The 27,886-nt window shown below is 48.1% G+C and overlaps 1 protein-coding gene across 2 annotated transcripts; it reads left to right on the top strand.

The window, feature by feature from the left end:
• Window positions 1-27,786, top strand: CSNK1E (casein kinase 1 epsilon). 2 transcript variants are annotated; one of them, XM_043490560.1, is made up of 12 exons: window positions 108-331; window positions 3,482-3,616; window positions 4,609-4,696; window positions 13,331-13,441; window positions 14,271-14,419; window positions 15,157-15,385; window positions 22,419-22,589; window positions 23,392-23,540; window positions 24,851-25,043; window positions 25,158-25,297; window positions 25,711-25,776; window positions 26,370-27,786. In XM_043490560.1, exons 3-11 carry the CDS (start codon window positions 4,621-4,623, stop codon window positions 25,741-25,743), a joined length of 1,251 nt encoding a protein of 416 aa, XP_043346495.1. In that variant the 5' UTR covers window positions 108-331; window positions 3,482-3,616; window positions 4,609-4,620; the 3' UTR covers window positions 25,744-25,776; window positions 26,370-27,786. The 2 variants fall into 2 exon arrangements, with proteins under 2 accessions (XP_038272497.1, XP_043346495.1); XM_038416569.2 differs by lacking the exon at window positions 3,482-3,616 and having other exon boundaries at window positions 1-331.
• Window positions 27,787-27,886: the final 100 nt, after the last annotated feature.

The following is a 27,886-nucleotide window of genomic DNA, read 5'->3' as shown; positions in this document are numbered from 1 at the left end:
GGGAAAACACGGCGTTGCCCCTTTAAATCTCACAGGGCGGGCCCGAGCTTCGCAGGATGACATCAGTGGGTTTGGCCCTGAGACTCAATGGGAACTCAATGAGAGAAGCGAGCGCTCAGTGTACACAGACTGAAGGGGCAGGCGAGAGGGAGGGAGGCCGGCCCTCAGCAGAGCAGAGCAGAGCGGAGCGACAAGGAGGGAGCTCCGGGCTTGGAGCCGGGGACAGCCGCGAACACCCTGTCCCAATCCTCCTTCATCCTTCCCATCCCAGCCACCTTCCTTCCTGACAGCCAGCGGAGCAGCAGCTGGACACAGACCCCTTTCAGACAGGGTAAATATTGCACGCATCTGTATCTATCTTGGGGTGCAAATCCGGGGGGAAAGGTAGCCCCTCTGGCTCTTTGTTTTTGCTGAGAGGAGGAGGAGGAGGCGGCTGGGGGAGGGGAGGGAGACAGGGCTGGGGGGGATGTGTCACAGGCAAATAAAGACAAACTGGAAGAAAGAAGGGACAAAAGCTTTTTTATGGAGACAAAGCGAGGGGGTCACCTAGCAGAGCCCCCTGCTCCCCACTTTTGCAAGGGCATTTTAGGGGCCCTGATCTCCCCCTTTCAGAGCTGTGAGGGGTTTTTTTGCTCTCTGCATGTCGAAGTGGCTCTAATTTATTCTATTTTGTTGGGTTTTGTGGGGGGGGGGCGGGATTAGATCTTTGTATGTTACTAGGCTGTTGTATTTGGGGAAGGGGGCCAGGAAATTGCTCATTTCTGCTTCTCTTAATAACATCCCTCCATAATTTTAAAACATTTTGCCCTGAGTAACTGATACCCCTTCTTGCTTTTCTGGGTGTTGTTTATTTTAGGGGTGGCCATAAACTATAGTGGTGGCCCCTGCATTGTATATTTATAAAGTATTATGTCTGACAAACAGGGTGTGTTTTTGAGGTTGGAGGGGGAATGGTGTTGAGAATCAGCTGGGAAAATAAGTATTTCCTTTTGTGCACTGAAAAGATTGGTGGTGAAGGAGGGAGGGAGGGAACTGTTTATCTGGAATTATTTCACCTTCTGAAATGAATATGGCTAGGAATGGATAGAAAATATAACTTTGGTATCATTTTTAATTGGCTGGTGCCTTTTAAAAAAAAATCCACTGTTAGAATCTGACTTAATTTAGTATTTTGCTTGTGGAGAACCATGACAAGGAATTTTTCCACCTTGTTTATTTCTTTCTCCCTTTATTATTATTTAATTTTAATGCCTGTATTTGTTGTGTTTTTCTTCTATCTCCCTCTTTCTTTTTTTTGTAACTGAATGGGGGACAGAGGCCAGAGGGACCTGTATTTATATTTGACATTTTGTATGCAAAGAAAAATGTCATATTTTTCCTATTTAAATTCTATTTTATCTCTGCCTCTCTCCTTATCCCCCCTCCCTTTTAAGAAAAAGCTATGTAAAGCCTTTATGATCTGTGTACTAGCCAGCTTTTCTCTCCCCCCCCCCACCTTTTCAGTTTCCCCTTAATGCCAGATTCAGCCTAGCAGCCTCCATTATGTACCGGTCAACTCTCACTGTGTGTTTAATATTCTCTGGCCTGTGGTATCCTTGGGTACATTCAGGTCTCCTAGCTGTTCAGGTGGGGTGGGGGTAGTGTCATTTTTATTTATCTGTTTTATTTGTAAATGGTTTGTGTGCTTCCTGGTAGAGTCTGTGCTGACATGTAAGTGGGGGGGGAGGTCTACAGCTTGTGTGTGCATATCATGTGTTTACATAATGTCCTGTTTGTGTATATACATGTGTATTTATATTACATAAATGGGATTGGAACCTATCTGTGGGTATGCAACACTGAGGGGAATATAGTATTTCTAGGGTTGTGTAGTGTGCTGTAGGTGTATGTGTGTAATGAGGATATTAATATGTTCTACACATTCACTCATGCAGAGTGCATACTTGCTTTAAGTTTTTGTGGGGAAGGGGCTGTGAATTCCTTATGGAGAACTAAATGGTTATCCTCTGGACCATGGGAATGCTGCTTTGATTGGAGAGCACTGGGTGGGTGGGGGGAAGGGGGCAAAGGTGTCTTTTTTTTTTTTTTTTTTATGACAGATCTGGAGGCCAGACTACAAAGGAAAGCGAAACTGTAGGTCGTGTGGGGGTGGGCTAGTAAATCGTCTAACCCCTGGAGCAGTTCCAGGGGGTGAGTGTATGTTTTGTCCCTTGGCATGAGTTCATCCTGCTACCGTCTGTGTACCCATCTGCAGTGTACCCTCCATACAAGACTCTGTTTCCAATGCTGCAGTTGGGGGGAGGGGGGAAATGCATTTACAGGAAGAAATATCCATCCTTCTTTGCTCTCCCTATACCCTCCCTCCCCCAAGTCCCCATGGGTGCCTCCATTCTTCCTTCTTGGATTCCCTTTTAGAGACGGTTGACCCTGTTCCTTAGTCAGCACGGGGGTTGTTGCACACTTGTGTACGATAGTCCCTGAACTTTGCCCCGTCTGTCCCAGGAAGTGAGGTACCACACCAGGCATGGGCACAAACCCCTGGGCACAGCCGTTGGTGTTTGAGCCAGGGACTGGAACCTGGGTCTCCTGCATAGCGTGTGGAGCACCACCTACTAAGACATGGGGCCCAGCCTCTACAGTGTTCATAGGGCCTGCTGACCAGCGCTGGGAACAGAACCTGAGCAGAGCACTAACCCTTAGTGGCACCAGGCCTGGCCAAGCTCGGCCTCAATGGATGCTGGGTTCAGCATGCCACAGTGTCATTAATGCAGTTTGTGCCTTTGCTCCTATACTGGAGCAGGAGGTGAGTCAGGTGTATGTACATGTGGTCATAGTCTCAGAATAGCAGGTAGTGGATAAAACCGAGGCTGGTGCTGTGCTCTTGCGCAGGCACACCTGCCTCGCAGGTCTGTTCCCAGGGCTGTGCCTATATCTCATTCGGCAGCAGTTTTCAATAGTAATGGGGCTTTGTAGTCTCTAAGTATAAAGAAGCCCAGGCACGTAGGTAAATATCAGGCAAGGGGACTCCACCTCTTGCTGTTTGTTTGTGTGTGGTTTCTAGTGGCTGCACTCTGTTTTCAGGATTTGTGATGCCCCCTGAATGCCTTGGTGGGACAACTTTTCCTGTGTGTCAGTGCAGCCCATCCGTTACTCTTTCTGTAATCCCATCTCCTGGGGTGGGAGAAACAGCTCTGGGTTGGGGTTTATCATGTGCCGAGAACTCCTGTCACTGGCATTTTTGTCTCTGCCAGAGAAGGAGACATTCCCCTCTCGAAGATACTTCCCGTGCACTGTGCCCCAGCAAGGGAAAGTTCCTCTTACCTTGTTCTGAACATCTGACTCATTCCCTCCCTTTCCAAGGTGCCCATCCCCAATACAACCAGCGTCTTGCGTTCTGTACACTAATAATATGGCATTACATCAACTAACTGTACAGCAGAATCCTCTAAAAGGAGCCGCATTCTCTCCTCCCCTCCTTTAGACAGAGCCACATTACTTGAACAGGGGAAAGCTCGAGGTGGTGGCCATCCAGGGTGACATTGCCGGGGAGCCTCCAGAACTCCATTTGACGAAGGCCTGTACAAAGAGATGGGTCCTGCAGTGCACCCTAAAGGTGGAAAGGCTCAGGCTGGATCTCTGGTGGAAATGAGTGCCATGGTTGTGGGCCTTCCACCCAGAGCGAAGTATAAGGAAAGTGACTAGGTTGAGTCTGGTGTCCTGCTGTGCATTTATAGAGGTAGCAGGTAAGAGCCTTGTGTTCCTAGACCATGCCAAGGTGGTGAGGGGGAGGAGGGAGCAGTAAAGGACACCCACTGTGGCGTATTGTAGTGCAGACGGAGGGAGCCAATAGAGCAATGGAGGCTGCAGTCTATCGTAGAAGTGCACTAAAATAGGAAAGTAATGCATAGGTTGACATCATTTTAATAGAACGTTTCCTTTATTTACTTATTTATTTTTCCTCCTTCCCCAGCCCCCTGTGGAACAGCTTGCTAGTAATAGTGGGTCGGTCTCTTGGAGCTGTAGGTTCCAAAGTACACCTGCCACAGTGGTGCTGGTCCCATTCCTTGCTCAGCTTGGTCTCCTTGCTATGGGATTTGTACCTAGCCAGCTTGGTCTCTGATGCTGGAGACCAGAACTCTTCCAGGTTCAGGTTACTTTAGGCTGCCATGTGTGAGGCTGGTCCTGGTGCTAATGCTGCTTCTCTGGGGTACCTCTCCACACCATTAAACCCTCCAGTGTTGTTCCCTCCCCCTCCCCCCCCCCTTTCACATCTCTGAAGAAATGATGGAGCAGGGATTCACTCTGGTTCTCTCACATGGCTGTGCAGATTGCTAAAGTAAATGGGTTTGGGTCTTGTCCCTGCAGCATTCCTGGCTCTGCTGGTCTTGGACAGCCAACAGGCTGGGACAGGAAATGGATCCCAGTTTTCCTATGTGGCAATTCAGGAGACTAAACCCTAGGACACCAAGCCTGACCCCCTGCAGAACTTGCAGCCCTGGGGAAAGGGACCTGCCAGTAAACTCCAGATCTCCTATGCAGTTACATGTGGGGTACAGATTAAGTTCCTGTTTCTGCTCTGACTCTGCATTTCCTTTACTTCCTCCCCAGTGCGACTGAACCATGGAGCTCCGAGTGGGGAACAAGTATCGGCTGGGCCGAAAGATTGGCAGTGGTTCCTTTGGAGACATTTACCTGGGTGAGTCTCTCTGTTAGCCCGTCTAGCCATCAAGATGTATCTTCTAAACTCTGTGATGCTTCTTCCCTGCTAATGGGGCAAAGCTGGCTTGTGTGGGGAAGGGTTCTCGGGGCGATCCTCAAGGATTATGCTGCGGATACTGGGTGATTCTCTGGCCTTCCCCGCTACTGGCGGCCTCCTTAAGTGAGGATGCTGAGATGTGCCAAGAGCCAGTTCGGGCCAGGGAGTGGTGAAAGGAACTGGGTCTCTAGCCAGACTGGCTATGAAGTGGACTGTATCGGTCGTGTTTGTCAGACTCCCACCCCATCCCCTTTTCCTCTTACAAGCTTGTGTGTGTTAACCAGTGGGGATTATTGGTTGTGGAAGCAGTGGTTTGGCGAAGGGATGGTCTGTTACACCAGGACAGAGAGCCTGATCTGGTAAAATCTGTTTAGTGGAGGTTTGGTGGCTTCATCTTGTGTAGAAAGATACTTATAACTCCAGTTGCGAGCTGGGGTGTCGGAGCACAGAGCTGTTCAGGGCCACGGGGAAGACCTCCAGGCAGTGCTATGATTCCCGCTGTTGTGTCGCTCAGGGACGAAGGCGGGGAGGGGTCCCAAGAAGAAGAGACCCTCCAATACTAGCTTACGTCTTGTCTGTCTTTCTCCCAAACTCATATGCTGCCCCCTAGTCCACTTTGGTTTTTAGTGGCCCAAACAATAGGGATTTGTTTGCGAGTCTATTCCGCAGTCTAATAGAGCCCCTCTGATAAAGAAATAACTTCTTCAGAACTGCCATAATTTACCCTTTGCTCAGTTTTTCTCTCATTACTTCGAGTTACAGACCCTCAAGAGACCACCCTAAACAATTCCCCTCCCTCTTGATATTTATACCCTTCAGATACTTCGTAGGTGATTATCATGCGCTCCCTTGATTGTCATGTTACCAGGTGATGCATGTTTAGCTCTTTCCAGCTTTCCTCATAAATCAGTCCACCTAGCCACTTGTCGGTATTGTTGCTGTTCTGTGAATTCCTTCCATTTTGTTGACCTGCTGAGATACCCAGAAGCCAGTACAGTATTCTAGATGTGGTCGAGCAAAGGGCTCTCCTCGTGAGTGCTCTGTAATGTGATGCCTCTGCATAGAGGGCTTCCTTGGATCTCCTTGGCTTCCCCCTGCACTACCACTACTGTATCACATTGCAACCTCCGCTCTTAACTTGCTGTCCGCTATTGCCACAGGATCACTCTCAGCTTTACAACTCCTCAGTTCCTCCTGTTGAACATTGTTTTCAGCTTCTTTTTCCAAGATGACAGGTTTCAGAGTAGCAGCCGTGTTAGTCTGTATTCGCAAAAAGAAAAGGAGGACTTGTGGCACCTTAGAGACAAACAAATTTATTTGAGCATAAACTCATCTGATGAAGTGAGCTGTAGCTCACGAAAGCTTATGCTCAAATAAATTTTTGTCTCTAAGGTGCCACAAGTCCTCCTTTTCTTTTTTCCAAGATGAATCTCAGTTTTTATTTTCTGCCCATGTTTCCATTCCCTTTTTATTATTTCTCTGTCCTCAGGGGGGTTTGCAACTCCTCCGTGTTTAGTGTCTTGTGAATGTCACAAATGGCTATTTACTGCCTTTGCCCAGGTCTCTAATAAAGATGATGGGTAAAAGCAGAATGAGATTCCCTGCTGTATCCCCCTGCACACTACCTCACAGCCATATACCGAGGTGATGTCATTTGTTTGTGGTCCTGTAGTTAGCTGCCAGCTCAGGTGATGGTGTTTTGTAACCAAGGGGAAGCAGGGAACAAGGGGCAATAATACCTTTTGCCTTCAAGCATGTTACACAATCTAAACCTCCCTTTTGCAGTAGGTAAGTACCTCCTGTTGTAGATCAGGAGCGTGTGTGTATGTGCGTGAGGAGAATGGTAATACAGAGAGATAATGGTTCTGATCCTTCACTCCCTTGGAGTTTGTGTAGTAACATGCACCTTTGCAAAGTGACTGTAAAACATTCTGGAATTGTTGCACACCCACTTTGCAAGGTGTAAGTGACTAACATAAGAACAGCCATACTGGGTCAGATCAATAGTCCGGCTAGCCCTGTATCCTGTCTTCCACCAGTGCCAGATGCTTCAGAGGGAATGAACAGAACAGGGCAATTATTGAGTGATCCATTCCCTTTTGTCCTGTCCCTCTTTCTGGCAGTCGGAGGCTTAGGGACACCCAGAGCATGGGGTTGCATCCCTGACCATCTTGGCTAATAGCCATTGATGGTTCTTTCCTCCATGAACTAACCCAATTCTTTTGAGCCTCGTTATACTTTTGGCCTTCACAGTATCCCCGGCAACAAGAGCCACAGTTGACTGTGTGTTGTGTGAAGTACTTCCTTTTTTTTTGTTTTTTTGTTTTTTTTAAATGTGCTGCCTATTCATTTTGTTGAGTGACTCTTGGTTCTTGTGTTATGTGAAGGGATAAATAACGCTTCCCTATTCACTTTCTCTGCACCGGGGTTCTCGTACTTCATTGTGCCATGACCCCCTTCTGACAACAAAAATTACTACAAGCCCCAGAATGGGGGACCGAAGCTTGAGCCCACCCACCCCCCGGGCCAGGGGGCCAAAGCCAAACCACAAGGGCTTCAGTCCTGGGGATTCAGGGCTGTAACCTAGGCCCCGCAGCCCAGGGCTGAAGCGGAAGCCTGAGCCCTGCCACCCAGGGCTGAAGCCCATGGGCTTCGGCCCCAGGCATGGGGCTCAGGCTTCAGCTTCAGCCCTGGGCCCCAGCAAGTCTAACACCAGCCCTGGTGAACCCCTTAAAATGGGTCCCATTGGGGTTCCAACCCAGAGGTTGAGCACCACTGCTCTACTCCATTCATGATTTTATAGATCTCTATAATACCCCCTGAGGTGTCTCTCCTCCAAGATGGACGGTCTCAGTCTTTTTAATCTCTCCACATATGGAAGCTGTTCCATAGCCCTAATCATTTTTGTTTCCCTTCTCTGAACCTTTTCCATTTTTAATATCTTTTTTGAAACAGGGTGACCAGAACTGCGTGCAGTATTCAAGGTGTGGGCGTACCTTGGATTGAAACATTGATATTATGATACTTTCTTTCCCTTTCTTGATGGTTCCTAACGTTGTTGTTTTTTGTTTTGTTTTGTTTTACTGCTGCTGCACATTGAGCAGATGTGGATAGTTCACTGAAAACAATGACTCCGAGATCTCTGTCCTGGGTGGTAACAGCTAGGCAAGGCAGTGAAGGCTGTGATGCCCTGTCTTGATAGGCAAAAGGAGAATGGTTTTTAAATTATTTTTCATTCAATCAAGTTGCTTAACACTAAGCAGTGTTTGCTGGCTGTGTTGGAGCCTAGGTGGTCCTTCCACTTGTGATTAGGCATGCTGTAGTGTACCCAGGCTGGACCCCCATGAACGAATATCTCTGTTAGTGGATCTGTCAGTGCTGCACTAGAGTCGCCTAATATTTCTCTTTTGTGGCCTGGAGATAGAGGGAATGAAGTGAAACAAATAACTTTGTCTTGGTGTGAGATGAGGAACCTGGGTTTGTACAGCTAAACTCCTGACCTCTCCCCTTTCACCTGACCACACGTGCAGCAGTGTGTTTCCCCTAAGCAATGGTGCTGTGGGAAGTGCACTTCATGGATCATTTTTTGGAAGGAGGAAATATTTTTTTTTCTCTTGCACTTGCACATACATATATCTTAAACTGAGTGATTTCAAATGATGGTGCCCCCTTCCCCATCTTGAGGACGTGGGGAACAGCACTGCATTAGCTGGAGATGGCCCAGACAATCCAGTGAGCCTTAACTATTTTCCATGGTTCTGTAATTCAGTGGGTGTGCAAACATTTCTGCAGAACATGCAGTTTGCTTTATAATGGGCTTGGTGAGGAAGTGGTTTTGATTGTATGAGTTGGAAGTGAGATGCATTAGCAGAACTGGGGTGGGGGGCCCAGGACTGGAATACAGGAGCTATCGCAAGTCAGCAGTGAGATTGTGGTGGTGAAGGGACTGGATTGCTTCAGAGAAGAACCATAGAAAGGAGTATGAGCTGAGGATTGACTGGCAGGCAAAGCATGCTGGGACACTGGTGGTGTGTGCTTGGACAGTTCCTGGTTGCATGGAGGGAGTTCCCTTTGTTTCCCAGCCTGTTAACTCTCTCTTGCCCTAGCTGACTTCTCCCATCTGTTCAGTGGCCATCCTTTCTTCCCTCACTAAGCTGGCAAGAAAGAAGGTGATGGAAGGGGAAGGATGTGGGGAGAGGGAAGACTGTAGCTAATAAACACCATCCTCAGTGTGCATTGTATGTTAGTTCTTTACATCTGTTCCTTCTCTAAAAGGACCCCTTGTGGAGACAGTCTCCGTGTTCTGCAGGTGATGTCTCCCCCCTCCCTACCCAATTTAAAAAGCTCAAGACGAATGAATTCTGAATTCAGACAGCCCCTACAGCTGAGTGAGACTGGGGGTGGATGTTATGTAGGATTGTGGATAATTCCTAAATCTCTCCGATGGTTGAAGCTAGAAGTCCTAAATAGCATTTGTGTCTGAAACACTAGGAGCAACTTCTGGGGAAGGAGGCGAATCAGAGATGTCAGCAGTCTGCAACTTCCACAAGTCTATCAGATAGTAAAAGAGGGTGCATGGTTAATGCATGGAGCAAAGGGCCCGGAACTTCTGAATTCTTCTCCTGAGTCTGTCACTGACTCCCTCTCTAGCATTGAGCAAGTAATGTAGCCTCTCCATGTCTGCGTCTGGGAAACGATATGCATCTACTTCAGCAGCACGACAGTGAGGATTATCAGCCAATGCCTACAGAGTGCTATGGGGAAGATGTACAGGGCTCTGAGTGAAAAGTGTTTAATCAGTCACCCTGATCAGTAAAGGATTTACTGCACGTTTTCCAGTGTTTTGTCCAGTCTAGTTCTAAAACGCCCCAAGCAGTGATGCTGCTTCCACTTCCCATGGGAGACTGACACCTCTGGAGCAGTCTTTGGAAAACACTGGGCCTGAAGGCCAGGTATGGCCCTCTTGAGATGTTTGTCTATCCGGCGTATCCAGGTTTTTCAGAGTCTAAGCTGTCATAATTTTTTTTTTAAGATGTCAGCATTAACTTTCATAGCTCGTTGTATTAGTGGGTGGAGTTGGGAGGGAACAAGGAGTTGCTGCAGGGAATGAAATGGAGAGGAATGAAAGGAAGAGAGTTGAGGTGAAGGCAGAGAGAGACAAATTGGAAATAGCCTTGAGTGTTTTCCCATTGGGTAATAATGAATCTGCCAGGGCTTGTCTACATTGGCAAGTTTTGTTGCGAAAAACCGCCTTTTGGCGACAAAACAGCAAGAGCGTACATATTCCAATGGGCTTTTGTCACGAAAAACGCCCAGTTTTGGCGACAAAAAACTTCCACCCCTACGAGAGACTTTTATCTTTTCCCTTCCCTTTACTGTCGACAAAGAGCCAGTGTAGACACTGCTGATTGTGTTGTCGACAGAACTGGCTTCTGCCAGTATCCCACAATGACTGATTGCTCTGCTCAGTGTTTTGATCTCTGCTGCCCTGCTGGGATGCACCCCTCCCCTTTCAAAACTCTGGGAAGTATCCGTGTTCTGCTTGGTTTGGGGGACAAATAAAGGGCAAATCACTGGAATGCTCCTGTTCTGCCCGGTGCTAGGAACATAGCAGCAGGCAGACTGCTGCTGCTGGGGGAGCAGGACAGACCATGGTGTTGCTTTGCCCTTCCTCAGCACAGAGAGTGCGCAGAGCTACTCGTGATGATGCTGCTCTCAGCAGCTGAGAGGGCTGTTGGAGAACTCGGAGAGAATCCCAAGATGCGCAGCCATCGGCTTTTCCTTCCCACAACGTTGCACGGTGGGATACGTACCCATGGTGCATTGCTCACCCTGCTGATGATGGTGTCCCCAATGTGGACATGATCTGTCAACAGAGGGAGCAAGTGTCAACACCCTTTAGCGATTTTTGTTTTGTCGACTTTTGGGTGTCGACATAAGATTTGTCAACAAAACTTGGTAGCGTAGACAAGCCGTAAGTGACTGACTGAACAAGCAATGACTAATTAAAAGCTGAAGCGTGGTCTACACTAGGAAATTAGGTTGGTATAACTACATCGCTCAGGGGTGTGAAACTTCCACACCCTGAGCAATGCAGCTAAACCCACCTAACACCCTAGACAGTGCTAGCTTGATGGGAGAATTCTCCTGTTGACCTACCTACTGCCTCTCAGGGAGGTGGATCACCTACCCCATGGGACGATTACCTACACTGATGCGAGGGATGTCTTCACTGAAGCGCTGCAGGGGTACTGCTGCAGTGTTTGAAGGATAGACAAGGCCTTGGTGACTATGCAACAGCTATGCTGTAACCTTGTTCTTTGAGCAAACTCCCCACTGAAATTAGTAGGAGAGGTTCTGTTGTGAAGTGTAGGGAGTACATGGTCCTAAATTTACACCTGGCTCATAGACCATAATTTAAACATGGAATTTGTCTGTGTCCAAAAATGACCCTTGGCCAGTGAGTCTCAAGAAGGCCTCTCCTCTGACACCCCCAACCCCAGATACTGAGTAAAAATATTTCTTAATTTCATCCTGTTGATCCTATTTCCACTCCCTCAGAGCACCAGAAATAATTCCTCGCTCTCCTTGGTGTTTACAGTCTGCAAATATTTGCAGGCTGTTGTCATGTCCCGTTCTCCCTCCCCACCCTGCTTAGTTGTCTCTGACGAGATATGTATTTAGCTTTCTAATTGTTCTTCATAAATCTGTCCCTCCTGGCCCCTAATGACATTTGTGTCTCAGCCCTGATACTGTAGTGTCTCGGCGACACCTTTCTGCTAACAGGCTGCCTCAAGCTAATCGGTGTTCTCCACAACTGCCCCAGAGGGAATGGACTCTGGAGGCATTTGCTTTATCTTGTGGATCTAGGATGGGAGAGGAAATCAAGTGGTGCTTTTTTATCTCTTGACCATTTTCTCCCTACTTGGTCCCAGTTTTGGATGAGGGGTGGCGACGGGTGGATGGATAGATAGAAGGTGCTCTTTCTGTGTCCCTCACCAGGAACTCTGGATTTCCTAAAGCCCGGAGTGGAAGGCAAGAATTAACTTTACCTGCCAAGACTAGCTTTAAGGCCAGAGGTTTGTTTGGGTTTTGTTGTTTTTTGCTATGCCCCAACTCGGTATACTATCTTGTCCATGTCTCTTCTATTCCTATGGCTGAACAAATTCCCCCTACCATCCCTTTCCTTCCGACTTCCACTTCTGATTTCAGAGTTGTAGCTGTGTTAGTCTGCATCAGCCAAAAAAAACCCCAAACAAACAAGGAGTGCTTTTGGCACCTTAGAGACTAACAAATTTATTTGGGCATAAGCTTTTGTGGGCTAAAACCCACTTCATCGGATGCATGCATTGGAAAATACAGTAGGAAGATGTATATAATATATATACACACACACACACACGCACAGAACATAAAAAAATGGGCCATACCAACTGTAACAAGACTAATCAATTAAGGTAGGCTATTATCAGCAGGAGGGAAAAAAAAAAAAAAACTTTTGTAGTGATAATCAACGGTTTTGACTGCCAGTCACCTGTGCAACCGGCAGTTAGTCTGTGTGAATTTTAGTAGTCTGTAATTCCAGTGCAGGGGTGGGTTTGGATTAAAGAGAGGTCTGGGGTGTCATTCTTGTGGCCTATGCACAGATCTTTCAGTTCTTGCCATTGTAGGATGGCAGGAAACAAATGGAACCCCTCCTCTGTTAATATGTGGAAGGGGTGGAATGTCCCTCCTCCCTCTCCCCTTCAGTCCTCTCCCACAGCCAACAGAAAATCCATCTCGGCTGATGGCCCAGTGTACTCCGCAGCAAGGTTCCTGTATTCTGTGGCAGCTAGCCTCGGTTTAAAAATATAGGGTTTTTAAAATTATTTATATCGGAGATACAGAAATACCCTCAGTATAGGAGTCCCTGTGTGGTTTATTTTGCTATTGCATTCCATTTGTTTTTTCACACTTACGAAAAAGTCTTTGACATATCCAAAATTTTATTGGTAACAATAATTACATCCGAAAATGCATCCGATGAAGTGAGCTGTAGCTCACGAAAGCTTATGCTCTAATAAATTTGTTAGTCTCTAAGGTGCTACCGGTACTCCTTTTCTTTTTGCAAATAATTACATGTGGGGTGTGTGTGTGTGTGTGTGTGTGTATTGTCACCTGGGCTGATAGGGCGGTTTGGAATTGTGGGATATGCACAGTAGTTGGATTTTTAACTATTTCAGTGTTGATTGTTTTAACCATGTTGACCTACACATTGTCACTGTAGACTTAACCTGCTGATACAATGAGGCAGTTTGCACTTTTCAGAACTGCTGTTTCAGGCTGTCTGCGGAGTCTGCACGGGCTTCCTTTTATTTTGCACCTCAAGATTTTCTTCGCATCCATAAGAGCTAGACACTCTGATTTTTAAAATGAAAGTTTAAATTGTGGTGCACAATTCTGCGTCAAAGAGTAGATTCCAGGACAAATTCTGCAGTGGTGGCAGCATAGGATTTGCATAAACCTCATCATGGGTGTCTCACTTAATTCCAAGCATGTTTCTAAGCTTCATTTTGCCCTTTTTTCCTGTGCCAGGTGCCAATATTGCCACTGGGGAAGAAGTTGCTATCAAATTGGAATGTGTCAAAACCAAGCACCCCCAGCTCCACATCGAGAGCAAGTTCTACAAGATGATGCAGGGAGGAGGTGAGATCAGTGAGGTTGCCATGCCTAGTATTTGACATGCATGTCTGGATGGAGGCCTGAGGCTGGGTACTTTAAGGGAACTGCATTATTTGGACTTCTAAATAACCAGTGAGGTATAATAGAAACTGTTTTGTGCTGGCGTGGTAAATCTAAGTACTGGAATATCCAGCAGCATTTGGGGTTTGTTTGCCCCGTTCTGTTTGCAGGTCACCCTGGTTGAGTGACCTCAGCTGGCTCCCACAGGCAGCACCATCACAGTGGTGTAGTTGTGCAAGGATCCACAGAACCAGGTCGATTAAGCTTTGGGTCAGAACCCCACGCTATCCAAATTTGAATTTTTTGGTAGTGAGAGTTTGGTTGGTTAAAGAGCAGTTGCAATGGGTGATCAAAGAGCATATGAGGGCCTTGACAAAAAAAAAAAAAAAGCCCTGGAAGATTTGTGTTCAGAAAAGGGGATAAGCTTTAGAAAGAAAGCTACAATTCAAGAACTGGGAGATCTGTTAATGGCCAGGGAGCAGGAGCACAGCCCTTACCTGACACTACAGAAGATGCAGAAAAAATTAGAATGCAAAAGGCAGTAAATAAACTGCAACTTGAGCATGAACAGAAACTAGCAGACATTCGATTGCTGGAAAAGCAAAAAAAAGCTGAATTAGAAAATAAAAGTAGAAATTGTTCTAGGGTATTTTGGGGAGGAGGGAGAGAAATTACTGCTGGGTACCTTAGTGTTGGATATGCCCTTCTCAGCAAGGAATACTCTGGGAGATGGGGAATCACTGTGGATGTCTCTTGTCTACCTCTCATTCATGGGGTTGGTCTCTTTCCACAGTGGGTATTCCCTCCATTAAGTGGTGTGGGGCAGAGGGTGACTATAATGTGATGGTGATGGAACTCCTGGGACCCAGCCTGGAGGATCTCTTCAATTTCTGCTCCCGCAAGTTCAGTCTCAAGACTGTTCTGCTCCTGGCAGACCAGATGGTGAGTTTCTTCCAAAGGTCTCAGCACCTCAGCTCCATCCCCATACCTTACTTTTGGCTTTTCCCACCCACTCCACTCAGTAGCAGTTCTGAGCTGCTGTACCCTGCGCTATTTGTCTGAGTGAAGATGGAGAGGGAACTCAAGTGGCTTCCAGGGTGTTTGCTCTTGAAGAGGCTGGGGAACCAGGCCACCCACTCATAGGAGTTGCCAGACTGGATCAAACCCAAGGTCCATCTAGCTGAGTATTCTGCCTCTGGCAGTGGTCGGCGCCAGAAGTCCCAGAGGAAGGTTAAGACCCTCAATAGGCAGATGTGGGATAATCTATGCCCTTCCCCACCCAGTTAGGTCTCATCCTGGTCTTGAGTAGTTAAAGATTGGCTCAATGCCCTGAAGCTTAATATCCCTGCCAAACTCGCTTCCCTTCCCTCCCCTCCCTGGGGTGTTGATGGTGACTTCCCCTCTGAGGAGGGGGGGAGGGGCGGGAGCATTGATGGGAATGGATGCGTTTCATGGGAGCTGAGAAGCAGCTGAACAGGAGTTGGGGAGATGAGTCCTTTCTTGGGCTGTGACCCTCATTGCAGAGCACCAGAAAGCGAACTGTTCAAGCCCACTCCCCATGGCTGATTCTTGCCAGGCCCATCTGCTCATGCCCCCTTTGTAGGAGTTACAACCCTTACCCTTAAATCATAACAAGCTTCTTTCCCACTTCTCCTGCTATGTTCACCCTCCCCCTCCAGATCAGCCGTATAGAGTACATTCATTCCAAGAATTTCATCCACCGGGATGTGAAGCCAGACAATTTCCTCATGGGGCTTGGCAAGAAGGGCAACCTGGTGTACATAATCGACTTTGGCCTGGCCAAGAAGTACCGAGACGCCCGGACCCACCAGCACATCCCCTACCGGGAAAACAAGAACCTGACTGGCACGGCCCGCTACGCCTCCATCAACACCCACTTAGGAATTGGTGAGCCTGCTGTGGCATGTGTCCATGTCTGTGGGGATTCTGCATGTCTGTTTGTGTGTGCCGTGTGCTGTAGGTTGCAATATCGTGGGAGGGGCAGCAGGTGCCGTAGTGAAGGTTTCCTTCCTAATCCCTGGATTTCAGTTGCTCATAATTAAGGCTATGTTTTAGGCACGGGTATTTTTTAGTAAAAGTCATGGATAGGTCACGGGCAGTAAACAAAAATTCACTGCCTGTGACCTGTCCCTGATTTGTACTGTATACCCCTGACTAAAACTTGGGTGCTTGGGGGAAGGGGAACGATGCATGGGTGGCCCAGGACCCCTGCTGCTGGGGGAGGGAGGCTGGGGGAGGGGGGTGCGCAGCCCACGTCCCTGCTGGGCAGGCTGGCAGGCTCCCTGCCCAGTCTGTGTGGCTCCTGGAAGCAGCCGGCATGTCCCTGCAGCCCTTAAGCGGAGGTGTGATCACGGGGGCTCCACGCTCTGCCCCCTCCCGAGTACTTGCTCCACAGCTCCCATTGGCCAAGAACCGGGGGCAGTGCCTGCGGGCAGAGACAGCGCATTGAGCCACCTTGCTGAGCCTCTGCCTAGGAGCCAACAGAGATATTGCCACTTCCGGGGAGACCTGCTGAGGTAAGCGCAGCCCAGTGCCCTCACTCCCTTCCGCACGCCCAACCCCCTGTTTCAGCCCAAACTCCTCCTCCTGGTGGTGGTGGGAGAGGGGCGTGGTGGTGCAAGACCTCCGCAGCCACGATTGGTGCGGCTGGCCTCAGGGAGCTGCTCAGGCTGCACTGGCTGATGCAGAAATCACAGAGGTCCTGGAAAGTCATGGAACCTGTGACCTCCATGACAGACTTGCAGCCTTAAGCATAACTTTGTCAGTCAATAGCAGAGTGAAATTGACATGATTCTCTTACAATTTCACAGCTGCCCATGGAATTCTGAATACCCGCAATAAAAATGATCAGACTCTTGTTTAACTATGCTGCTGCTGCCTGGCAAAGCTGTGAGCAACAGAAGCATTGAAGCTATCTGTCCGCAGGCTCAGGAAGGCAGCAGTTGGCTACATTTGATTCTCACATTGGGAAGGTTTTCTCCAGGTTTTTTATGAGCTAAGAACTTAAATCCTCCAGAAACTGATGGCCCGGGCCCCCAAAGTCATCCAGGGAAAGCTTCCCCTCTCCACTGGCACTGATTTTCTAGAAGCCATAGAGTCTGGACCTATTCTGCAGAAATAGAGCAGATTCTGATTGCCTTCATCTTTAATAATATGTAGCTGCAGCCTATGGAGGCTATGTATTAAAACAGAGAGCACTGCCATAGCTGGGAGTGGGAAGGTGTCTCCTGGCCTCCGCTCCATATTAAAAATACAGCCGGCCTGGTAGAACCTTATGGATCATATTTTGGCCACCTGTGTATGTGTGTGATAGATATATAATTTCAGCGTGCTGCTTACTCAGGGTTCCCACAACCAGGGTAACTGCCACATTGGGATTACTTCATGCGTGCTTCACTTACTGTGTCTGTCAGGGACTGGGTTTTTGGGCTGCTCTGTCAGACTTGAGTGAATGTGAGACTAATGTGTCTGGTTTTTGCTTATTTAATTTTCTACCATGGTCTTAAATCTTTAGCCTTTGATTCTTGAGTCTGGCTTACCTATCCCGCTGAATGTTTAGATCTTGTTTGCTCTTCAAAGGGCACATTGCATATGCTATAAACTTGTAACTCTCACACAGCACTTTGCACAAAATGTTGAAGCTGAAAACATTAATCCTTGCAACAACTCCCAGAATCACTGTCCATTTTACCAATGGAGTTGCAGAGAGGGTAAGTGACATGCCCAAGGCTGCCTGGAAAGTTGGTGTCAGAACAACAATCAAAAATGCACTTCCTGGCTCCCAGTGCTGTGCCCAGTCCATGAGACCTCTCCACTGGACAACAGACATATGTTTTTGAGTTAACAGTATTGCCAGGGGTTCACTCTGAATTTTGACTGTTTTGGTTACTAAATACTTGGTCTTATCATTGCCTTCTTGCAGTTGAGAGGCAAGGGAGGAACCCTTGAGTGGAATAGCAATCAAATGAGAGCCTTATATTTGACTCTGCAAGCTAAGGATCGTACATTCCAGTGTCTGGAAGGAGTGCATTTTTTTTTTTTTCTCCTTCCCTTCCCAGAGACTGGGGGGTGAAAACGTGGGTGTGGAGATCTGGGAGGTTTTCCACGGTTACCAGGGCAGTCGTTTGACTATGTGGCCCTTGGTTCATACATTCCAATCAATTTTCACATGCTCTGGGGATGAGAATCCCTTGTGCCCATCAGAGCGTGTAAAGTCTGAAATAGACACCCGGGGTGCCCAAAAGACTGACACAGAAGGGGCCTAGCATATTCTGTCTGAATAGTGAGTATGGGAAGCATGAGGGTAATAACTCTCCCCGCCACCACCCGAAATTCCTTTATAGATGACATCAGACTGGGCCCTGTTTTTCTGCTGGTCCTGCCCCTGGCACTATTTCCAGCTACATGCACTATTAAAGACACTAGTTCTGGGCTGTGCAACCTCAGAGTTCACAAAATCTGATACAAATTTGTAATCAGAAGAACATAATTTGGTGAGGAATGAACAGGGATTGGGGGGAGTCTGGCTCTCTTCCCAAGGATTATCCCAGTCACAAACACATGGAAATAGCATGGCTTTTGGAAGGGTCAGGTGAGTAGCAGTGTGCTGGGAATTGGGGAGCCTCTGTGGCTGCAGGGAAGCAGGTCAGCTCATGAATCTTATCCACTGCAAGTCCTAAATAGCCTCCCTCTGCTCAGGCACCTGGTCCCCATGCAATTTTCCTCCCTGCTGTCAGTTCCTGACCCAGCCTTTGTCTGGGCACCATCTCGGGAAGGGAAGGAGTGACTAGGAGCCTGTGTCTGTGAGGGGGAGGGAATTGGCATGGAAGTAGGATAGCAATCTTAGAAATGGGAACGGAAAGAATATTTCATTCCAAGGTACAGATTGGCTTTGGGGGCTTTCTGGAAGTGTGGGGAAGAGGTTATTTTGTAGAGAGGAAGAGGATCAGTAGGTTGGAGAGTGTGTGGATGCTGTTCCAGGTGTCCAAGGGAAGACTGAGGAGCTGAAGATGAGTAAAATACAGAGAGAAAGTGTGATGTAGTAGGCTAAACACAGAACTGGGAACCAAGAACTCCTGAGTTTTATGATGTGAGCTCTGACACTGATTCCCTCTGAGAACATGAGTAAATTCTTCTCTTCCCCTGCTTCCTGCCTGTAAAACGGAGATGTGATTTTTCTACCTCTCGGGGATCTTGTGAGGCTAAAGTGACTATTGTAAACGCTAAAAGCATGCATGCTAAGAAATGTTCCTGAGTGTACATAGAATCATAGAATATCAAGTTTAGAAGGGACCTCGGGAGGTCATCTGGTCCAACCCCCTGCTCAAAGCAGGACCAAGCCCCAATTTTTGCCCTAGTTCCCTAAATGGCACCCTCAAGGATTGAACTTACAACCCTGGGTTTAGCAGGCCAATGCTCAAACCACTGAGCTATCCCGCCCCCCCATGGCCTCAGTCAGCTAGGATGAATGAGGATATTGCGAAGGTTGAAGCTGTCTTATGTTGTCAGATTGATGTACTGTTCAATCTTATTTATATTTTATTTGTTTTTTTAATATATATTCCCAGGCAGAAACTGTTAACGTTGAGAGTACTTGTCAGTTTAGGGTGATATACATTATAGGGCTGTTATAATTATCCCACAACCAAGAGTTATAAACCCAGGAAGCTCACAGTTAAATTACACTTAAAAGAAATCTAAACGTGTTAAGTTACTGAAATGCGGTCAGGGCACCTAAACAACCTTAGGGCTGCCCTGTCGGCCTCTTCAAACTTCCCATGGAATTAAAACTCACCAAAATATTATGCACAGGCTTTAAAGTGACATAGGTGTACTTTTTAAGGATTAATGGTCACTTCCCCATTGTTCTTCATAACTGAAAATTTTTTGTTCTGCCCTCTGGTGACACCACGCAAAAAATAATCCCACCATTATGATTACAGTAGTTTTAGTGTTTATGGATCCAAATTAATTTAAACTGATTTTTAAAGACAAATCAGCCTTTTTTTCATATTGCCCTCCCTCCACTTCCCCCAATCATGGTGTCTCTTCAGGGCAGGGTTAAGGGGGCAGGGGATGCATTGGTATAATAAATACTAGAGGTTTGCACACTTCCTTGCTTCGAAAGGCCTAGCTCATTGCACTCACTGGGGGCTCCTTACCACTCTCTCCTATCCTCCTCTATTTCAGAGACTCGCTGCAATTCCCTGCCCCTTCTTCTTATGCCAGGGCTTTATGTATTCCATTCTCTGCCCCATGCTAGGGGCTCTGTGAACCCTCATTTATCACCTCCCCATTACTATTTAAGTAATTCAGGAGGTCAACATTTAAAATTGTACAGGCATAGCCAAGACTGCGGGTCGGTGGGAGGAGGTACCAAAATCCTGGAAGATGTTTAGTGACAGCCATCAATCTGTTGGAGCTATAGACCGTTTCAGAGGTGGTTGAAGGTGCTTGCTCTTCTAACCACATGCCAGGGTCTCAATCAATGTTCCCTCTAATTTTTGACAGGCTGTGTGTGCAAAAAAATTTCTTCTGTGCAAATTTTTCTGCATGTGGTGTTTCACCGTGTGCACGGGGTTAAGGATCTGTGTGTGCGCACGCACAGTTTAGAGGGAACAGTGGTCTCCATGTGTCCTCCATTTCTCCCTTTTTTTTTTTTTCTTTTGATTTTTTCACACACACCAGAACCAACAAGATTATGTCCAGTGATACTTAGAACATGTCCTGAAATTTTGGACTTGAACACTGCATCTGAACAAAAGTTAAATGCCATCAAGCAGTACATGGGCCTCACTTCACATGGCCAATTTAAGAAAAAAACCGACGACAAAAAAACTTACTTTATTTTTAATGTGAAAGTTGCAAAGTCAAGCACTCAAAAGTTGAGAATTTCCAGTATTAAGATTACCTAAGCAACCTTAATTCAGTCCTTGGTGTGTCCGCATTATAATACAGTCTCTAATTATATGATCATATACTAGTTTTTCCTGAGGTCACCCCCTGCCCCTCTCATTCAGTGCATAGGCTTGATCTGCTCTGAGGAGGAATCAGAATTGTAGTGAATGAGGCTTGGTCAGTAGATCACCTGCTTAATTTGTTGCTGAAATTGGAAGGCATGCAGTGAACTAAGCTGGGGATTTCAGGAAGAGAGGATGGAATCATGTGCTAGACAGCTGAATGCCACCCTAGGAAAATTAATTCTGCCTTTGATGCACTGTTTCTATGAAATACTGGGCAAGTGATTTGTTAAACCAAATTTTTCACAGGTGATCACGTATTGTGTGTTCCTCATTTTTGAGTGCCCAACCAAAGATAGCTGAGGCCTGATTTCACTTGTAGCTGTGAGCACTCTGCACTCCTGCAAATCAATGGGAGCTGTGTTTCGAACATATAAGGCGTGAAGTACTCTGAAAAAGTTTTGGCCTTACTCTTTCTCCGCCTCAGTTTCCTACACAAAAAATAAGCATAATACCATCTAATCTCACAGGAGTGTTTTGAAGATAAATGCATTAATGTTTGCAAAATACTCAGATACTATGGAGAGAACACCATAGAAATGTCTATAAGGAAATGAATAACTTTGTAGTCAGTGTAAGGTTTGAATGCTGTGTAAGTAAGGCCTGGGCTGCATGTTAAATGTGGAGGATTAAAAATAAACATTGAATTGGGCAGGGGCTCTGTGCAAAAAGTAGTATGTAATCATGTCATTAAAGATGGCCTCCTAAGGGATACTCAAAGAGGACCAAATTAAAGTTGTACAGGCAACCTTAATTCTAACATTTCTTAATGCCTGAGAGCTTGATTTGGCAACCTTAATGTTCTTCTATTTTAGATCTTTTTAACATGGTGTTTTGTTTTAAACAAACTGAAAAACCAGGAATTCCATCACATGTTACCATATTGACACCCAGCTTGGCTCATCAGCAGGGTTTAGATCCACAACACAGACCACCACCACTTGAACTCGGAGTAAATGGTAGCAGTAGTAGGTTCTTATCCTCTGTGTGGACCACCCGCTAGTGGGGGGATGAGAGACACCCTGCCAGTGAGTTTCACAGCTACTTCCCGACAGCAGAGAAATGTAGAGTCTGAGGATTCCAGGGTTCTATTGCGGGTACTGTGGGGGCGTGTGCTTCAGTGATTACAGATCCTTCTGTTCCTAGCCTGACTCTGTTCCCCGTGTCCCTCTCCACCCCCCTCCATTCCTCACCTCGCCATGTTCTAGTTGGCCCGCTTTCGCCTTCTCTTCCTCATTGCCTGGCTGCCAGCAGCGAGAGCATCGAGAGCCTAGGAGAGGTGGTCTCCCCACTTTCAGTTCCTGTGCCTGATGCCACAGTGGTCCCCAGCTGCTGAGAGGAGCCACTGAAGGGAAAGTCCTGCTCCACTCCAGCAGCCCAGGGTTAAGAACCTACTCAGTGCAGAGAATCTTCTGAGAATTTAGCTGCCAAACTCTACCAGGTCTCTACTGATGTGTAAACTGCAGTTATTCGGAGGCTTATAACTTGGAAAACTTGGGCAAATTGTGATGGGATGGCAAGAGGCACATCCTTGACATCAGGGTGAACCTCCCCCACCAATACCAAATTTCAGGTCCCTGCTCTGAATTATGGAGGCTCTCAAGCTTCTCAGAAAAAGCGCAAGGAAGGTTGTTTTGCGCTTGTTTTTAAAAAAAAAAAATACATAATGTGTGTTTTGCCCTAAGCTCCTTCTCTGAAGTGACTGAACCATTTTTGGTTAAACTTTCCACAAAAAATTGAGCCTGAAGCAGGTGGGCAATTGGTTGTGTATTGGAAGCAAAAAAGAGGTGGTCTCTTGTTTCCTCTTACTTGCCCCCCTGACCACAGGGACCAATTAAGCAACTCCAGTCACATCTCACTCCCTGCTCATGTGTAACTCTCTTCTCCTCCTCCTCCTTCAGAACAAAGTCGCCGTGATGACCTGGAGAGCTTGGGCTATGTGCTCATGTACTTCAACCTGGGTTCGCTGCCCTGGCAGGGCCTCAAGGCTGCCACCAAGCGCCAAAAGTATGAGCGTATCAGTGAGAAGAAGATGTCAACACCCATTGAGGTGCTCTGCAAAGGGTACCCTTGTAAGTGCTGTGCGCTCCTGATGTGTACCTTCATAATACACATGTGCATGTACGCTCCCCGTCTCATGCTGGAACCCTACAGAATCTGACCCCCTATAGCAGCGGGAGGCATGGTGCATGTCACTGCAGTATAGGGGGTGGTGGGGAAGGAACCCAGCGCATTGCTAATGGTAACAATTAGAAGGGATGAGAGAACTGTGGCACTGCAATCCTGGCACAGAAATCCCTAGGGAGCTGGGTTTGGGTGGTCTTGGTATTTTTGAGGTGGCCCAATTTAGAGGCAGGCTGCGATGAGAAGAAAGTTTGGGACTCATGCTGTTGATGTCTAGTGACGCTGAGGTGTCTGGATCTGTGGGGGATACTGATGCCACAGTGCAGCCCATGCTGCTTTAGACTGCTGTGGCCACTTTCTCCCCATGTGGGACCTGCTTCCCAAATCTCCATTCTGCCTATTTTGTTAATGATATGTTCTCCCCTCTGGGGATACCATACAACCTGCATGCTACCTCTGGCTTGAAAAGCAGCCAAAGAGGGGAGGCGAGCAAGGATTTCCCCCAGAGGGATGGGGTGGCTGTCCTCCATGCCCAAAACAGAGCGTTCCTTAACAGAGAAGGCGCGTATTGTGTGGCTCTGCATTGATGCCCCTCTGGTCTGAAGCAATGCTTTTGTTGGTGGGGGAGTGGCCCTGGTCTTGTGGCTGTACCTGAGGCTTGCCGCAGGGAGAGCGGAGTGGGGGAATGGAGGTGCCTTGTCAGGGTGGAGTTGTGTTTAACAATCAGCCATTAACTCTGCCTCTCTCCAGCTGAGTTCTCCACGTACCTCAATTTTTGCCGCTCCCTGCGATTTGATGACAAACCCGACTACTCATACCTGCGGCAGCTCTTCCGTAACCTCTTCCACCGCCAGGGCTTCTCCTACGACTATGTCTTCGACTGGAACATGCTCAAATTTGTGAGTGGCACAGGCCTTTGCAAGGGGCATGGTACTCCCTGGGGAGGGCAGGGGCAGAAGCTGACTGGGCTTGGTGAGAGCACATCAGGTGCTCATCCCTAGTGAGCAGTAAGCGGGACAGGCGAGCAGCCTGGGTAGCAGGAGGGGTGCTCAGCAGCATTAATTGGGAATCACTGCTGCTATCCCTTGGGGCATCGGGTCTGACACTCCCATTGCAGCCTTGTACATTCTTTGGGGCTGGGACTTTGGCTCTCTGTGTTTTGGCAAGTACCTAGCACAGGGGTGGGCAGACTTTTTGGCCCAAGGGCCACATCTGGGAATAGAAATTGTATGGTGGGCATTGAATGTTCAAAAAATTGGGATGAGGGCTCTGGTTGGGGGTGCAGGCTCTGGGGTGGGACCAGAAATGAGGAGCCCAGGGTGCAGGAGGGGGCTCCAGGCTGGAGAGGGGGAGTGGGGGCTCCGGCTGGGGGTGCAGCCTCTGGAGTGGGGCTGAGGATGAAGAGTTTGGGGTGTAGGGGGGTGCTCTGGGCTGGGACTGATGGGTTCAGCAGGTGGGAGGGGGATTGGGGTGCAGGCTCTGGGGTGGGGCTGGGGTTGAGGGGTTTTGGGTTCAGGAGGGTGCTCCGGGTTGGGATCAAGGGGTTCGGAGAGTGGGAGGAGGATCAGGGCTGGGGCAGGGGGTTGGGGCGTGCGGAAAGTCTCAAGGGTGTATGCTCCGGGCGGCGCTTACCTCAAGCGGTTCCCGGAAGCAGTGGCATGTCCCTTGTCCCGACTCCTACGCGGAGGCGTGGCCAGGCTGCTCTGCACGCTGTCCCATCCGCAGGCACCGCCCTTGCAGCTCCCACTGGAGTGGAGCCATTGGAGTGCATAGGAGCTGGAGGGGGGCCATGCCACAGCTTCCAGGAGCCATGTGGAGTGGCCCCCGACCTTGCGCCCTGGCTAGAGCGCTGGAGCTGGGCAAGCCCCAGACCCCGCTCCTCAGCAGGAGCCTGAGGACTGGCTTAAAACAGCTGGCGGGCTGGATGCGGCCTGCAGGCTGCAGTTTGCCCACCCCTGACCTAGCATTTTGTAGCTGCTACTGCAGTCTAAACAGTAACACGCACCTCCCCCTTGCTCGCTTCTTTAGGGAGGAGATAGAATCCTCCTCCCCATGGGATGGAAGATTCTAGAGAGATGGGATCCCCTCTGTTTCTTTGCCTAGTCCCTGGGCCAGGCTTGTTTCTTGGCATGGGTGGGCACAGGGTTTTCCAGCTTACCCTGAAGGCTGAGCCTTTTGTGGTGTCGGGGGGGCCTTATCTGTCTTTCAGGGAGCAGCCCGAAACCCTGAGGACATGGATCGGGAGCGGCGAGAGCATGAGCGAGAAGAGAGGATGGGGCAACTCCGGGGTTCCGCCACACGGGCGCTGCCACCCGGCCCCCCTGCTGGAGCCACAGCCAACCGCCTTCGCAACGTCGCCGAGCCCATGGCCTCCACACCCGCTGTCCGAATCCAACAGTCCGGTGAGTGGGGCGGGGAGCCGAGGCGCGTGCGAACCCAGGGTGTGTTGGGAGTGACTGGAAGCTGAGGGTGCTGAATGCATGTCTCTTATTTTCTACTTCTTTTCCCTCGGACAGGAAATACGTCCCCCAGGGCAATCTCACGGGTGGACAGAGAGCGGAAGGTCAGCATGAGGTTACACAGGGGAGCTCCTGCCAACGTCTCTTCCTCCGACCTCACAGGGCGGCAAGAGGTGTCGCGGATTTCAGCGTCACAGGTGAGTCCCTGCCTGTTGCACGTGGCTTTGGCTTGTTCACACCGTGCCCCAGATCACCTGCAGTTCTGGTGACACCAAAGGGGCCACGGGAGCTGCTGGCTGAACTGTTGAGCTGGATTTCAGCCAGTAAGGGGTTGTCCTACTCCCACAAGAAGGACCCTGTTATGTAAGGCCCCTGCCCTGCCCTCTGTGGTTCCTGAGCCTAGTACTTGATGAAATCTTCCTAGCCCAGCTTTCAGGATTCCGTTGGAGCAAGTGTTTTTCAGGCTGGCTCCCGGGCAATAATGGTTTGGGGGGAGGCGGGAACCAACAAACACATCGAGGTAGAGGAATGTTTGTCTCCTGCTTTCTCCCCAACCCTGTCTCTGGTTCTGCCTCCTCTGTCCACTCAACACTCTCTTGCTCTTTCCCAGACGAGCGTGCCATTTGATCACCTTGGGAAGTGAGGAGAAGATGCCCCCGGACCAGTGTTTGCTTAGGTGAGTGCTGACTCTGGTGCCAGCTGTTGGCCTGAAGCCTGAGTGCCACTGTGATGGGTTAGTGCACTTCCCTTCCCTCTCTTATCTTTGGGGGATGCCCTTTGCTCTTGCGATGGGATGCTTGAGCTTCGTTGGCTGGGGATGGAGAGCAGCACTGTGGTGCTCCAATCCATATGGCTGGTTCAGCGGCAGCGCTTGGTGATGGTGTGGGTTTTGGAAATTAATTCCATTGCTCCTGAGGGGTGGGAATGCTGTAGAAGCCACTTCCCCGTGCCTAGGGGGGGCTGTAAGTCCAGAAAGCCATTTTGTTGCTTTCCAGTTCATGCTCTCCTGATTCATCTTTGAGGCAGTGTGATAGTGCTGAGTGGGAATGTGGGAAGGGTATGCACCGTAAGAGGCAAGATCTGTTTGTAGACTTTTTTTTTTAAAAACCAGTGTGTGCATCTTTTAAATGGGAAATAGTTCTGAGGGTTACTCTATGGGGTGGGGAGAGGGGAAAAAGAAATGGGTAATTTGGGGTATCAAGCTTTCGTCATAGGAGATGGCCGGGGAGCCCTCCTTTCTCTAACATTCTCTTCCCCTCTTTCTTTTAGTGTCTTCACTGTATTTTTCTTTTAAAAAACAAAAACAAAAAAACCCCAAAAACAACAACAAAAAATCTTAAAAAAACCCCCACAAAACAGCTTTTTTGTTTGGTTGGTTGTTTTTGTTTTTTTGTTTGTTTTTGTTTTTTTTTTTTTTGCCAACACTGAGGAGATGAGCTGCCCCCCGTGCTGGCATGAAACGTTTCTGAGCTTGCCGCCTGTGTTGCCCAACGTGAGCGCCTCCGAGAAGCCGACGACGTGGGAGCCCTGCAGAAATGCCTCTGCTGCCTTGGTGCAGCTTTCCCCAAGCCCCACCGTTTTCCCGGCTGACTGCACCCCACCCTCCCTCCACTCTGCTCTTGTTCTTGTTTTTAAAACAACTTCCTGTCTTTTTAAAATTTTGGTTGATTTTAAGATCAAGTGGTTTCTAATGCAATTTTCTAAATTCTTTTTGAGGGAAGGGTTGCACTTGTTTTGCAGGAATCTCCTGGGCAGGTAGAAAATCCCTTATTCTAGTCATGGCTGGTGGTAGAAACTGTGTGTTTACAAGCATTAAAAGAAATGGATGGCAAGCCATGAGAGGAGTCACGGGAAAGGCCTGCCGCTTATTCAGGCATCCTTTTTCCCCAGTGGCACCTCCGCACCATGTGGGGAGTTAGCGGACATACCAGGCATGGATAAATAAGACATGGTCCTGGCATGCCAAGGATTTCTTTCCAGAGGGGGTGAGTGGTTGAGTGGAGGAGGTGAAAGTGAAGCTGAAGGACAGGGAGATTGTAACCCACTTCCCATACTGGGGGTGGGGTCTTTTACATCAGGTTGCTTATGATATTAGGTTGTTTTTTGTTTTGTTTTAATTACTGAAGGGAAAGTGTGGGATCCGAGGAGAAGAGAGGGGTGTGCAGAAACTTGGGGGATGGTTTTCCTCTTCCAGCTACCCCCCGCCCCAAATAAAAGATCTGATATCCCAGTGCATATGCAGAAGCCCTGACCACCTCCTTTCCCCCCACTTTAGTTGTTTTAAATGTATTTTAGGAATACTCAAGACACCACATGGTTCTTGGGTTTTAAAATGCCATGATCACCGCTGTGACGTATGGCCTCTAGCTGGCGCACTGACACTAGTGTGGAGCCAGTGGGGGGGTGGAGGGGATTCATTTTTGGTTTTATTCCTTTCTATTTAACACTGGTTGTTTTTTTTTTTTTTCCCCTAATTTATTTACCCCTCTTACTCTTTTTTTAATTAAAGAGCAAAACTTTTTATTACTTTGTAATTTAAAAAAACTGAAGAAGAAAAAAAAAAAAACCTGAAGAACTTAGGGGATGGGGGGGGATTTTGTACTTTTTTCCTGTGTAAATATTGGACTTTTTTGAGCTTTATCGTGGTTGTTAATTTGAAGTAATAAAGTAGAAAATGATAAAGTGATGCAAGTATCTGTCCTTTCTTCTCTCTTTCCCACCGCTGTTCTGGTGATGTGATATACAGGCAGGAAGTGTCATCTTGTTGCCGGTTATGTTCTCAAGTT

Source organism: Dermochelys coriacea, chromosome 1 (genome assembly GCF_009764565.3).
Source record: "Dermochelys coriacea isolate rDerCor1 chromosome 1, rDerCor1.pri.v4, whole genome shotgun sequence".
NCBI lineage: Eukaryota > Metazoa > Chordata > Testudines > Dermochelyidae > Dermochelys > Dermochelys coriacea.
Note: the sequence above shows the minus strand (reverse complement) of the source record. Positions and strands in the feature narration are given on the sequence as shown.

What these genes read in the sequence shown, in the direction of transcription:
- CSNK1E (XM_038416569.2), top strand. Translation starts at nt 4,621, where the DNA reads ATGGAGCTCCGAGTGGGGAACAAGTATCGGCTGGGCCGAAAGATTGGC. An exon ending in CTTTGGAGACATTTACCTGG is followed by an intron (nt 4,697 to 13,330) that starts GTGAGTCTCTCT and finishes TTCCTGTGCCAG; the next exon opens with GTGCCAATATTGCCACTGGG. An exon ending in ACTGGAACATGCTCAAATTT is followed by an intron (nt 23,541 to 24,850) that starts GTGAGTGGCACA and finishes TCTGTCTTTCAG; the next exon opens with GGAGCAGCCCGAAACCCTGA.